This window comes from Acanthisitta chloris, unplaced genomic scaffold, assembly GCF_000695815.1.
Source record: "Acanthisitta chloris isolate BGI_N310 unplaced genomic scaffold, ASM69581v1 scaffold17148, whole genome shotgun sequence".
Taxonomy (NCBI): Eukaryota; Metazoa; Chordata; class Aves; order Passeriformes; family Acanthisittidae; genus Acanthisitta; species Acanthisitta chloris.
In genome coordinates this window covers 4,120-16,010 of record NW_008688815.1, presented here as the reverse complement: position 1 = coordinate 16,010, position 11,891 = coordinate 4,120, and the positions used below count along the sequence as shown (strand labels likewise).

Sequence of the window (11,891 nt, the reverse complement as noted above, 5' to 3'; positions counted from 1 at the left end):
AGCATATGGCTGAGGAAAACATCATGTTGTACAAGAGGCAAATGGAAGAGCTGCAGGAAAGGCTGAGGAAATGTCACGACCAACTGCAGCAAGGGAAACAGGCTGAAATGGACTATCACCAGAAGTGCAGGAGACTTGAGGAAGAATTGGAAGCGCAGAAACGCACAGTGGAGAGCTTGAAACAGAAAATGGATCTGCAGGGCAGGGAGAGTGAACACAGGTATCTTCTGTTCCAGAATGAAGTTCACCAAAATAGTAAGCTCCAAGATTCTGGATTTAAACTGAGCTGTGAGAGAAGAGGAAATGATTTCAATTACCTGAGTGACACTGCAGCTAAAGAATTTGAGCAGCTTCCCCCGCATGCAAAGCCAGGCTCACCTTTGTTGTGGCGGAAACAGGAGAGATCAGGTTTTAAATCTGATCAAACAGAAGAAAATACTTTGTATGTGAGCGCTGATGATACGATACCGAGAGAGGTGCAGTTCCAGGTGTCCAGCAGAAACCAATCACTAGAAGATTCAAGCTCACAATCTTTTACAGAGTTTGTTTCCCAAACGAGTACACAGTTCCAGATAACCTTTGATAAAGCAAGCCAAATCTCTGGAACATCTGAAAGGGACACAATGAGAAACAGGAACCTACACAGTTCCAGGCAAACTATCAGACATGGAGAAGACACAAAGCATGAATTAGGAGTGGTAAAACTGCATCCCTTGGAGGTACACACTACGTTTTGTGAGGGTTTGCCTTCCTAGTGCTGCTTTTTACTGTCAATTTGTTTGTTGGTTTTTAGTTATACTTTATCACTATTCTGTCTAATGTTTCTTACGTTCCTGCCTTGGTGAAGGGAACCCCTTCATTCTCATATTATGCAAAAAGCTTTTCCTTAGACCTTAGGTTTGTTAATAGCTAAGAAACATTGTTTAAGAGTTTGTGTTGGAAAGAGGAGTTTGCGTACACCATTGTATCATTATTGGTCAGAGTAACTTTGATTAACAACAGTAGGTTAGCAGTCAACAGTTACTGATGTTTAGTCTAGTCATACTTTATGAAATAAATACTTGAAATGGCAAATGCACATCAAGACTCAAGCTGTCTATGCTTCTCTGCTCTCCAATGCTAGTAGCAGTTCTCCTTTCTGACTTCCATTCAAGCTCTCCCTTTGGTTTATCTGGTGGTGGATTTAGGAGTGAATTATGTAGAGCATAGTGTGCAGTTGTATTTCTCACTGTGTCAAAAAATTCCTGTTTGCAGATAGTGAAGAACAAGCACTATGACATGCATGTTGAAGTCACAACATTAAACCAAGAAAATGACAAGACTTTTGGTAACGAAGAGAGAATGTTTGAGGGATACAAAACATCCGAAGGGTTTAGGAAAGAAGACTTTGCAAAGATGAGCTCTTTCTTAGGGGAAGAGACTTTGAGAACTGCTGATGATGCCACTCAGTTGGAATATTTTACAGAGGAATATGATACTATTAAATTTCAAGGTCTCCGACATGAGGTAACCGCGAGACAGTTGACCGAAGTGAAACTGTTAGACAGACTCACAGTTGAGCAGCTCATTTCAGGGCAGAAAACTATTGATGAGGTTCAGAAAAGTCTTGAAAAGTTTCTAACTAAACCTACAGCTATCGCTGGGCTGTACATTGAATCCAGCAAAGAGATTCTCTCTTTTGCTTCAGCAGCAAAGAAAAGAATCATAGGAAAGGCACTGGCACTAGCATTTTTAGAGGCCCAAGCAGCTACTGGTTTCATCATTGATCCCACAACAGGTCAGAAATTCTCTGTTGATGACTCGGTTGTTCGAGGGCTTGCAGATAGTGAATTCAAGAGTAGACTGCTAGAGGCAGAGAAAGCTGTTCTGGGTTATTGCTGCTCTGGGAAAGTGCTGTCTGTGTATCAGGCTGTGGAAGCTCGACTTTTAGAAAGGCAGAAAGGTAAAAATATCCTCGAGGCTCAGATTGCAAGTGGGGGGGTTATTGATCCTGTAAGAAGTGTTCGTGTTCCCCCAGAAATGGCTGTGCAGCTTGGCTTGCTTAACAACACAATTCTAAAGTTTCTGCATGAACCATCCAGCAATGCAAAATGTTTTCACAATCCAAATAACAAGAAAGCAATGTACTACTGTGATTTGCTGAAGATGTGTTTGTTCAGTGTAAGCAGTAAATGCTTTTTGCTTCCAGTTGGTGAGAGGAAAATAAGCAGCCCATCAGCAGAGAGAAGTCACAAGATTTCTGTAGTAGACATTGACACAGGAGCTGAAATGACTTCATATGAGGCTTATAAAAAAAATTGTATTGATAAAGCTACTTATCTCGAGCTTTCAAAGCAGGAATTTGATTGGAAGGAGTCCACATGTTTTGACTCCGATGGGAATTCTTTCCTTTTGCTCACAGATCTTAAAACTGGAGTGCAGTTTAATATCGAGGAGACCTTAAATCAGGATAGAATTGGCAGAGCATTAGTTAATAATTACAAGGAGGGTTTAATCACAGTTAATGAGTTTGGTGATATCTTAGTCAGCAGTTCCCAGCCAAGCAAAGATTTAAACAGTCCTATTGCAGGGTTCTGGCTCTCTGAAACCAATGAAAGAATTCCAGTCTTAAAAGCCTCACGCAAAAACTTGGTAGACAGAGTTACTGCTCTCCGATGTCTTGAAGCTCAGGTCAGTACAGGAGGTATAATTGATCCATTTACTGGCAAAAGGTACAGTGTTTCAGAAGCTTTGCAAAGGGAGTTAATCGATGATGGTTGTGCCAAGCAAATCCAGCAGTGTGAGCTGATCTTCACGGGGATCATTCATCCTGTGAGGAACACTGTCATGTCAGCAGTTGAAGCTGTGCATTTAAATGCCATAGACAAAGAGCTGGGCCTGCGTTGCCTGGAGTATCAGTACTTGACTGGTGGCCTGATAGATCCAAAGTCTCATTCCAGGTTAACAATGGAAGATGCAATTAAGAACGGGATTGTTGATGCTGTCACGGCTACAAAGATGAAGGATGAAAAGTTGCATGCTAAAGTTTTAACGTGCCCCAAAACAAAGAAGAAGATAACCTACAAGGAAGCTTTAGAGAGAGCTGTTTTTGATTGCCACACTGGGCTGAGGTTGTTAGAAGCAGCTCAGCCCATGAAAACAGGAATTTCCAGTCTTTACTATAATTCATAATGGGCAAAAGGTATTAGGACTCATTGTGGGCCTTGCTTTAAAACCCATTCAAGTTAAGGAAAAGATCCCTGATGGCCTTTATGGAAAATCATAAATGGCATTTTCTAGCATAATAATGAGTTGCTGTAAAACTATTAGAAGCCACTAATGAGTGCAAACAACTGAAACTGAAATTAGATATTAGTTACTGCAAAATTGAAATGTATAGGTAGGCAGATAGATAATTTCAAAATGCACTGTGTGTTCAGTCTGTACCTGAAGGCCTTGTCTGGCATTACCTACATATAGGTAGTGGAAATGTGAAATTCTACTGAGGCTGGTGAAGTTAACGTTAGTGCAAAGTGATTTAGGTGAGACAAGAATCAGAGTCTTACCCTAAGAGTTGGAAGGGATTGCCCATTTTGTGAGTGAACACAGTGCAGTATTTCATGTGACCTGTTAATTTAATGCTACAAATGAGTTTGCAGATAGCATTTACTTTACAAAAGTGGCAATAAAGTATACCTGGGTTAAATCTGCAGCCCACTAACCACAGATGCATACGTAATTTTTCTCACACTGGTATTTCGTTCATTTCAATATAAAGTTGCATGTCTGAGGTTTTTCTCTCACTCCAGGTAACTTTTTTTTTTTAAGAATTGTTTTCATTCTCTTAACAGGCAAATGAATGACAATTACATTTCGCATTTTTAAAAAAGCCATTCAAATAAAATGTCTTCATTTTTACTTGTGACACGTGGAGAGGCTTAAATATGTTCTTGCAGTATTGATAAATGTTCAACTACTAACAGGTTGTACTTAAATAAAAAGAAATGTATTTACCTGTGTAGAAACTGATTCAATGTCTCAGTATTTTACTTTTATTGGTCTTGTTTCCATAGACATAAAAGCAATGTATTCTTCCTAAATGTGATTTAGTAATCCATGTGCATAGATGGCAGATTCCTAGTATCCCGTGTTGGCTGTTCATATCACACCTGAGGGTAATGCAAAGGCAGCAATTCAAAGATTTTTTTATATGCAAATACTTTTTAGATTTTACCTGCTGAGTACTGGCTGGGGAGCTGTGCTTGTTCTTCCTATCAATCATTTTATAATGGTTGTATGTGTGTATGAATAAGCTCTTTTATCATAATTGCAAATCATGTGAGGAATGATTTTGTTAATATCCATAATTATGTGGTGTTTTTGGTCCTACATCAGTGTCATAGCAATGCATGTGGTGATAAATAAAAAGAAATCATTTTATGCTTATGTGATAAGAACAGCATTGTGGTAGAATTGTGTTTGTGTGGACGTTGATGTTACCTGTTTCAACAATTTGCATTCGCATGTTTTTTTGCAATTCGTGGCGCTCATCAGAAATCAATGGAAGAGGAAAAGAAGGAGCATGTTGAGAAAGCTGGGGATTTACTGAAATGGGTGTCAAACCTCAGCAAGACACTCAGCAAAGAAGAAGGAGAAAAGGCTGAAAAGACAGATTTGCCTAAGCAGCAGGTACACAGATGTCTTTAGTAAAACAACACTTCCTCCTTTTAGGTTTTCGCGATGATTAAAATGACAAAATAGTCCATAAATACTTTTTGCCCCCTACAATTCACCATCCACCATTTCCTCAAGACATAATTTCAGATTTCGTTGTGAGCAGAGGGTCAGGTAGATCATAGAAGCATAGAATTTTAGGGGTTGGAATGGACCTTACGGATCATCTAGTCCCAAGCCCTGCCCTGGGCAGGGACACCTCCCACCAGAGCAGGTTGCTCAAGGCTCATCCAACCTGGCTGTGAACACTGCCAGGGCTGGGGCAGCCACAGCCTCCCTGGGCAACCTGGGACAGTGTCTCACCACCCTCACAGAAAAAACTTCCTAGCATCTAACCTAAATTTCCCTTCTTTCAATTTGTACTCATTTCCCCTTGTCCTGTCCCTGCAGCTCCTAACACAGAGTCCCTTTCTAGCTTCCCTGGAGCCTCTTCAGATCCTGGAAGGTGCTATGAGGTCTCCACTCCATGTGATAAATAAATGACCCATCAGTGTTTAGGGTCACAAGCATGTTAGTCAGAAAGAAGCTTACTCTGCTTTTTACAGCCCTGTGACATATTCTCACACTGCAAAATGTCAGTTTGGAGAAACTTGTCCCTGCACACCATAACTCAGCCTTTGCAGAGGGACAGTGCATCCTGGCAGGATGGCACTTTGAGCACCAGGAAGGAGCAAGTTGGTAGGAGAGGCCTGAGGACCAGGTTTCTGTTTATTTGCTTTTGAAAATTTAATCTGGGGAGTCCTCTCAAGGAATAGTCAAAACTGCTGTCTTAGGGAGTACAGCAGCTGTTGAATGAGACCTCTTCATTATCACACTAGTGACACCTTTATATTTAGCAGACACATTGTCAGTCTGTACAGTTGTGACTCTGACCATAAATTTCCATCTGTGAAGTTCCCTGTAATTTCTAGCAGCTCCCCTGCCAGGTTTGTCCCGTGGAACAGCTTAGTGACACCTAACAAGATTTCAGTAGGTGATAGTTTACCTCCACACTAAGCAGCAGAGGCACAGAGCAGTGTCTTGTCCACATCCCTCAGTGCAGGGCTGGAAGTGTGGTCATGCAAACATGATTTTGGCTCTCCTGGCAGCCTGTTCTTGTCATTTTATTTTGGTGAGGCATTTTGGTGCTGGTTAGAGCTACTGGAGAAATCAAGCTTGGGCAGGTTGGCAATCCTGTTGTCTTGATGGCCACCAGTCCTAGCATGCTGGTTGTTCATAGAGGACCAGTACTAGTTCCTCTACAGGAGGAAGTAAGCTTGTATTGATTGGAACTTCTTGATTGGTCAATTGCTAAGAGTTAGGATCAGGATTTTCAAAATCATTCAGGGCTGGTCTTTTTCTGCCCTTTTTAATGACAACACTGCAAACCTTTTGTCAATGTTGGGCCAATGCTCAACTCCTTAGGGCATCTCAGCTTGCCACAGCAACTGTGGGTGTCATCTCCCCATCCAGCCTGAGCCCTCAGTGACTAACCTGTGAGTTAGCTGCCTTGACTTCCTCCAGGACAACCTCTCTTCTGGGGGGAGATGGGTGTTTGAAGAGGGTGTTGTGAAACAGCCCAGCGAGGTAACAGCACCTTTCAGAGGTGCCTGGGGTTGTGTCTCCACTGACTAGCAAATATGCCTTGACAAGTTGTGTAGGAACATGGAGAAACTGGTGATATGATAGCTAACGTTAGCTGAAATGCATTTCACTCAGAGGATCTGGGTTGCTGTGCAGTGTAGCCATGTACTGGGAGGAGAAGCTGGTGCCAGTAGTGACAGGGTGCACACAGCAGCTGCAGCAACTGGTTCCCTGAGGAAAGTGGCACTTACCACCCCAAGTGTTGCCTCAGACATCACCTTCTTTTGTAGGGCATAGAGTGCTTGTGCTCTTGGTTCCCCTAGAAGCAGCACAGATGGTGAGATGGTGGTGATTGCACCCTTTGATGCAGTGCACACAAGGACAGAATTGGTTGTGCCCAGGCCCAGGGTGAATGCAGGGCCCAAACACCTTGCTCAAGTTCTCTTAGCACCTACATTGAACATATCTCCATTTTGCTAACAAAGTTGCAGGCTCCCCTGTGATAGTTTGCCTTTATTTACCCCAAGTGAGTGCTTTCCTTTGAAGAGCCTGCAGCAAGTTCCTCAGAAAAGTTAGAAGTTTCAGTTCCCACAGTTCATCTGCCAGAAGGAGTGCTTTAGTGGGTATGACACAGAACTGATAGCAGGGAGAATATCAGTACAGAATTTCTCTTTTCCAGGTGTCTGGTATTGCATTTGATTCTGTCATTGAATTTCAGGAGGGCTTGTGGTCTTCTCATATTTTTAAACCAAATTGTTCTCTCTCATTTTGGTGAACAACTTCTTGAACATGACCATTGTGCACATACCTTTCTAAAGCTGCTATAAGCTGTGCCAGCTGGAATAAGTCCTTTTAAGTGATTGGTTGGTTTTAAAACAAATAATATTTTGAAACAAATTCTATTTGTTTCCCTTAATAGTTTTCTAAGTAGGAGAGATTTGTGTGTTATTAAAATACAGAGAGTATTGTTTTCATAAATACCTTACCAAAAGGCATACCACAATGGCTTATCCATATGTAAATGGTACAATTCCATAATAAATAATTTTACTCTAAGGATAGACAGTGCTTAAAAAAACCCCTCTAACTCATATCATTAAGATAGAAATACTGTGGTGTTTGGTTTTATTTATGTGCATAGTTATGTCTTAAACACAGGTTGTTTGTTTTTCAGATTTCCCTGCATGAAGTGTCAACCAAGAAAGAACAAATAGCAGAAGCTCTGCAGACTACTCAGTCATTTTTAGCTAAGCACAGTGACAAGTATGCCATTTGTTTATTTTTCAAATCATGGAAATTAATTGAATCAATACATGCTGTTGGCTTAAAAAGAAATAATATCCTCATATTACAGTTCCAATTGCATTTCATGGGCAAATACACCACTTTATATACTGAATCTGATGTGCTATGGTATGGAATATCCCTTTGGTCAGGTTGGGTCACCTGTCCCAGCTGTGTCTCCTCCCAACCTCCCATGCAGCCCCAACTCCCTTGCCATGTGGCAGTGTGGGAAGCAGCAAAGGCCTTGGCTCTGGGTCAGCTCTGCTCAGCAACAACAAACACATCTCTGCATTATCAGCCCTGTGCTCAGCACAAATCCTAAACACAGCCCCATACTAGCCACTGTGAGGAGAGTTAACTCTGCTTCAGCCCAAACCAGCACAATGTGAAGGTTCAATGCTTCTTTTCCTGAACAAGGCAGAGAAGAACAAGCAGATTGTAGCTTGCTTGAATACCCTTATAATTAGGCTATAATTTTTCCAGACTACTTTCACCAATTTCTGCTCTGTCTTTTTAAGTAAAGGTAGGCAGATCACTCCCAACAAGTTACAAATTACCCAAAGACATCTCCTCCTTCTATTATTTTTTTGTAATAGAATGACAGATGATGAGAGATGTGAAATGGAGAAGCAAGTGAGATCCCTCCAGGAGAGCTACAGCTTGTTGTCCAATGAAGCTTTGAAGCAGCTGCAGGAAGCACAGTATCTGAATGATGAAAAGATGGAAGAAAAGGTAACAAGACTGAAACTTAGATTTCAGTCTGTCTTGAGATTTACTGCATGGTTTTCAAGCCACACATGATCAGCAAAAGGAGAAGCTGCAATTAACAGTGTGTGGAAGGAGCTTGAGATTTAATTGACTGAAGGTGGTGAGATTTAATTGACTGAAGGTGGTGTGTATTTGCTATGAAATACTGTGTGTGACCTTACCTGTGCATATGAACATTCTATTCATCAGACTTTTTTTTGTAAGGAGTCTTAATAATGTGTGCCTTGCATGAAGCAGGATAAACAATCATTCATCTCTTAACTCTTCTCTTAAAAGTCATTCTTTGCTAGATAAGTCTGTGTTTCTGCTGCAAAAATGACACCATAAAATAACATGTTAATCTCTCCCATATATCACTCAGAAATGTCCTGGAAGAGATCTACTTTCAGTTGTTCTTAAAATATTTCTGGATTTGAAAATGGGATCACCTAATGTGTTTAACCTTGAGACACTACAAACATTTGTTAATGGATATTAGTCTTAAATATGAAGTTCTCAAAACTGACCTTGCAAACGAGTGTTCTCATACACACATAGAGGCAGAGTCTGTGTGATGAATTCAAATAATGATGCCAAACTGACTTCATGCTTTCCATGCAAACTAAATGCAATATTTGGTGCTGGAGTATCTGATTCCATACTGTTGAGTGTACCTAGAGAAGTGCTGTATGCTGTAAACATGAATAGCATGGTCGTGTTGAATCACATACTGTTTCCCAATATTCTAACCTTTCACAGACATTTATAGCATGAAAATTTGCCTTTCAGGTCAATGTCCTATTTGCTCATTCTGCAGTCATTTCTCCTACTGTCTTCCACTAACCCTATTATGTATGCAAAGCCTAGGTTTTCAATTCACAGATGCATGTTGATTTTAAATCTCTTATCACATCGTGTGCTGTTGAATGACTGACATAGATCACTTGCACATTTGAGCTCCTAACATTCACAGCCTTCCTCCAAGCCTGGTAAGTATGTGTTTTTCTGCTTATCATGCATTCAAAATCAGAGCAAAAATTGAAATGTACAGTCCAAGAATAGTCAGACCTTTTCTTTTATATTCCTTTTCAGGTGAATAAAGTCATTGCTGGTGTCATTGACCAAACAACTGGAGAAGTCCTTTCAGTCTTTCAGTCTATTTTAAGAGGTTTTCTTGACTATGACACTGGAATTAGATTGCTTGAGAATCAGCTGATTCTTTCTGGAATCATTTCTCCAGAATTAGGAGTGTGTTATGATTTGGAAGAAGCTAAATCTCATGCCTTAATTGATGAGCAGATTCTGTTGCAATTGCAGGAATTAAGTAATGCAAAGAAGCTTATTTCAAAGTCATCATTATCAAATATTCCAGTTGTCTCAGCTTTAGAACAAGGTCTCATTTCAGAGCCTTTGGCTATTAAAATTCTGGAGAATCAGCTTTCAAGTGAGTATCTGATTTTGCCATCTACTGGAGAAAAGCTGACTTTGCAGAATGCTTTCCAGAAAAACTTGATTTCTCCGATGCTCTATGCAAAACTCCTGGAAAGACGAGACACGTGTAAAGACCTCATAGACCCCAACTGTGCTGAGAAAATTTCCCTTGAGCAGATGGTTCATAGAAGCATAATACATGAAGAAACAGGGTTAAGGCTCCTACCTGTGAAGCCACAAGAGAAAGGTAGACTCACACTCAAATGTGGAAGGAGGATAACTGTTTTGAGGGCAGCCCACGAGGGGCTCATTGATCGGGAAACGATGTTCAGGCTGTTGGGGGCTCAGTTGACATCTGGAGGTATCATTGACCCTGACTCGGGGAAGAGAGTGACTGTGGAAGAGGCCATGAGACAAGGGATGATAGATCAGGACACTGCCTGTGGGATCCTCACACATCAGGTTCAGACTGGTGGAATCCTTTGTAAAGATTCAGGGCAACGCTTGACCGTGGATGAGGCTGTACAATGCAACTTAATATCATCCACCAGTGCCCTGCTGGTGTTGGAGGCACAGAAAGGCTTTGTGGGACTAATTTGGCCTGATACTGGTGAAATATTCCCTGTATCAACTTCTTTGCACCAAGATATGATAACAAAGGAACTGGCATTCAAAATACTGAATGATAGAAAGAAAATAGCTGCACTTTACATTCCAGAAACTTGTGAAATAATCAGTCTAGACAAGGCTGCAGAAGCAGGGATCATAGACAGCAATACTGTGTCTATTTTGACCAATGTGACTTTACCAGACAAAATGCCCAATGTAGAAGATTTAAAGCCCCTTTGTAAAAATGCTGCAAAATGGTTATCGACATTTGAATTTCTGCCATCTGCATTTCATGACCACGAGGAGGAACGTGAAGATTCCAGCACAGAAGACCCTGCATGTCGTAATTTAGATCAAGTTCAGAAACTATTCATATCTTATCTGATGGTAAATAGTTACATGGATGCAAACACTGGAGGAAGGCTTTTGTTATATGATGGACAACTGCAAGAAGTCATCAGTATGTTGCTGGAAGGTGATGGTGCTGCAAACAATGCTGGTGTGGCAGAAATGGAGTCTAGTAACAAACACGTAAGCTCAAAAGAAATTAGTCTAAAGTCAGCAGGCAGTGTTCAGGGGGATCTTTCAGGTGCTGAGAGTACTTGTAACAACAGGAAATTAAATCAGCTTGATGATTTTGGGAATTGCATGCCTTCACAAGAAGATCTCCATGTGTGCAGTCCAGATGTTTGCGGTGCTATTGGTATTGAGCAGTCAGGATATCCACAGGAGACTTTAACTATCCCTGCAGAACTTAGAAGTGTAGTAAGTAGCACTCAAAATTCCATGAACAGAAATGCACTCAGAGGTCTTTTGGGGGTTTCTGAGTGGGCAGAAGTGTGTAAACATAACTATCAGCAGGCAAATGCAGGAAGCATTGAAGGGTATCTTCCAAATGACTCAAATCCAAGTCTTATTTCAAAGACAGAGAAAGAAGAGATTTATATGGGAGACAGTCTGAGTAATGAAAACTGGAATGATAAAACCTTACAAAATTCCTGGAGTGTGAATGATTTGTCAGATAAGGAAACCTGGAGGGAGCTGGAAAGGTGTACAGAAAAAGGTCCTCACATATTGCAAGCTGACAGTAAGAAAATGGTATTGGATAACAGCAAGAGAGATGATTTTCAGAGAAGTCTTGGTTTAGCCATCAGTGCAGACACCGAATATGGACTTCCAGAACTGGTTAGTCACTGTGGTGACACAATACAGTTTGAAGACAATGGATACAATGAGCAACCTCTACAGGAATATGCTGACATAACTAACAGGCCATCCCTAGAGGACTATCTTTATATACATGGAAGGCCATCCTTGGAGGATTATACTGATTTTCAGAATAAACTGTGTCTAGAAGACAGCTCAGGCATGCCCCACAGGCCTTTCCTGGGTGGTGATATTCTTAGACATGATGGCCCACCTCTGGGGGACAGTAGCAGCACAGCAGAAATGCTGACAGTAGAAGAAAGTGGTCTTACCTTCTACAGGCTAGTGCCGTGTGACACGAGTTCTGACTCATCAGTAGATGGGAGTGATGACATCCC

General features: G+C 41.1%; 2 protein-coding genes across 2 annotated transcripts in view; both read left to right on the top strand.

The window, feature by feature from the left end:
- Positions 1 to 3,171, top strand: part of LOC103808398 (plectin-like) — a gene marked incomplete at its 5' end in the record, with an annotated part of 13,885 nt that extends 10,714 nt beyond the window's left edge. Inside the window, 3 exon segments of the mRNA XM_009081180.1 lie at position 1; positions 4 to 719; positions 1,255 to 3,171. The exon segment at position 1 is cut by the window's left edge and continues 2,043 nt beyond it. Coding sequence (XP_009079428.1) covers position 1; positions 4 to 719; positions 1,255 to 3,171 — 2,634 coding nt within the window.
- Positions 3,171 to 11,891, top strand: part of LOC103808397 (dystonin-like) — a gene marked incomplete at its 3' end in the record, with an annotated part of 12,758 nt that continues 4,037 nt past the window's right edge. The window contains 6 exon segments of the mRNA XM_009081179.1: positions 3,171 to 3,174; positions 4,293 to 4,393; positions 4,534 to 4,668; positions 7,451 to 7,539; positions 8,157 to 8,292; positions 9,400 to 11,834. Coding sequence (XP_009079427.1) covers positions 3,171 to 3,174; positions 4,293 to 4,393; positions 4,534 to 4,668; positions 7,451 to 7,539; positions 8,157 to 8,292; positions 9,400 to 11,834 — 2,900 coding nt within the window.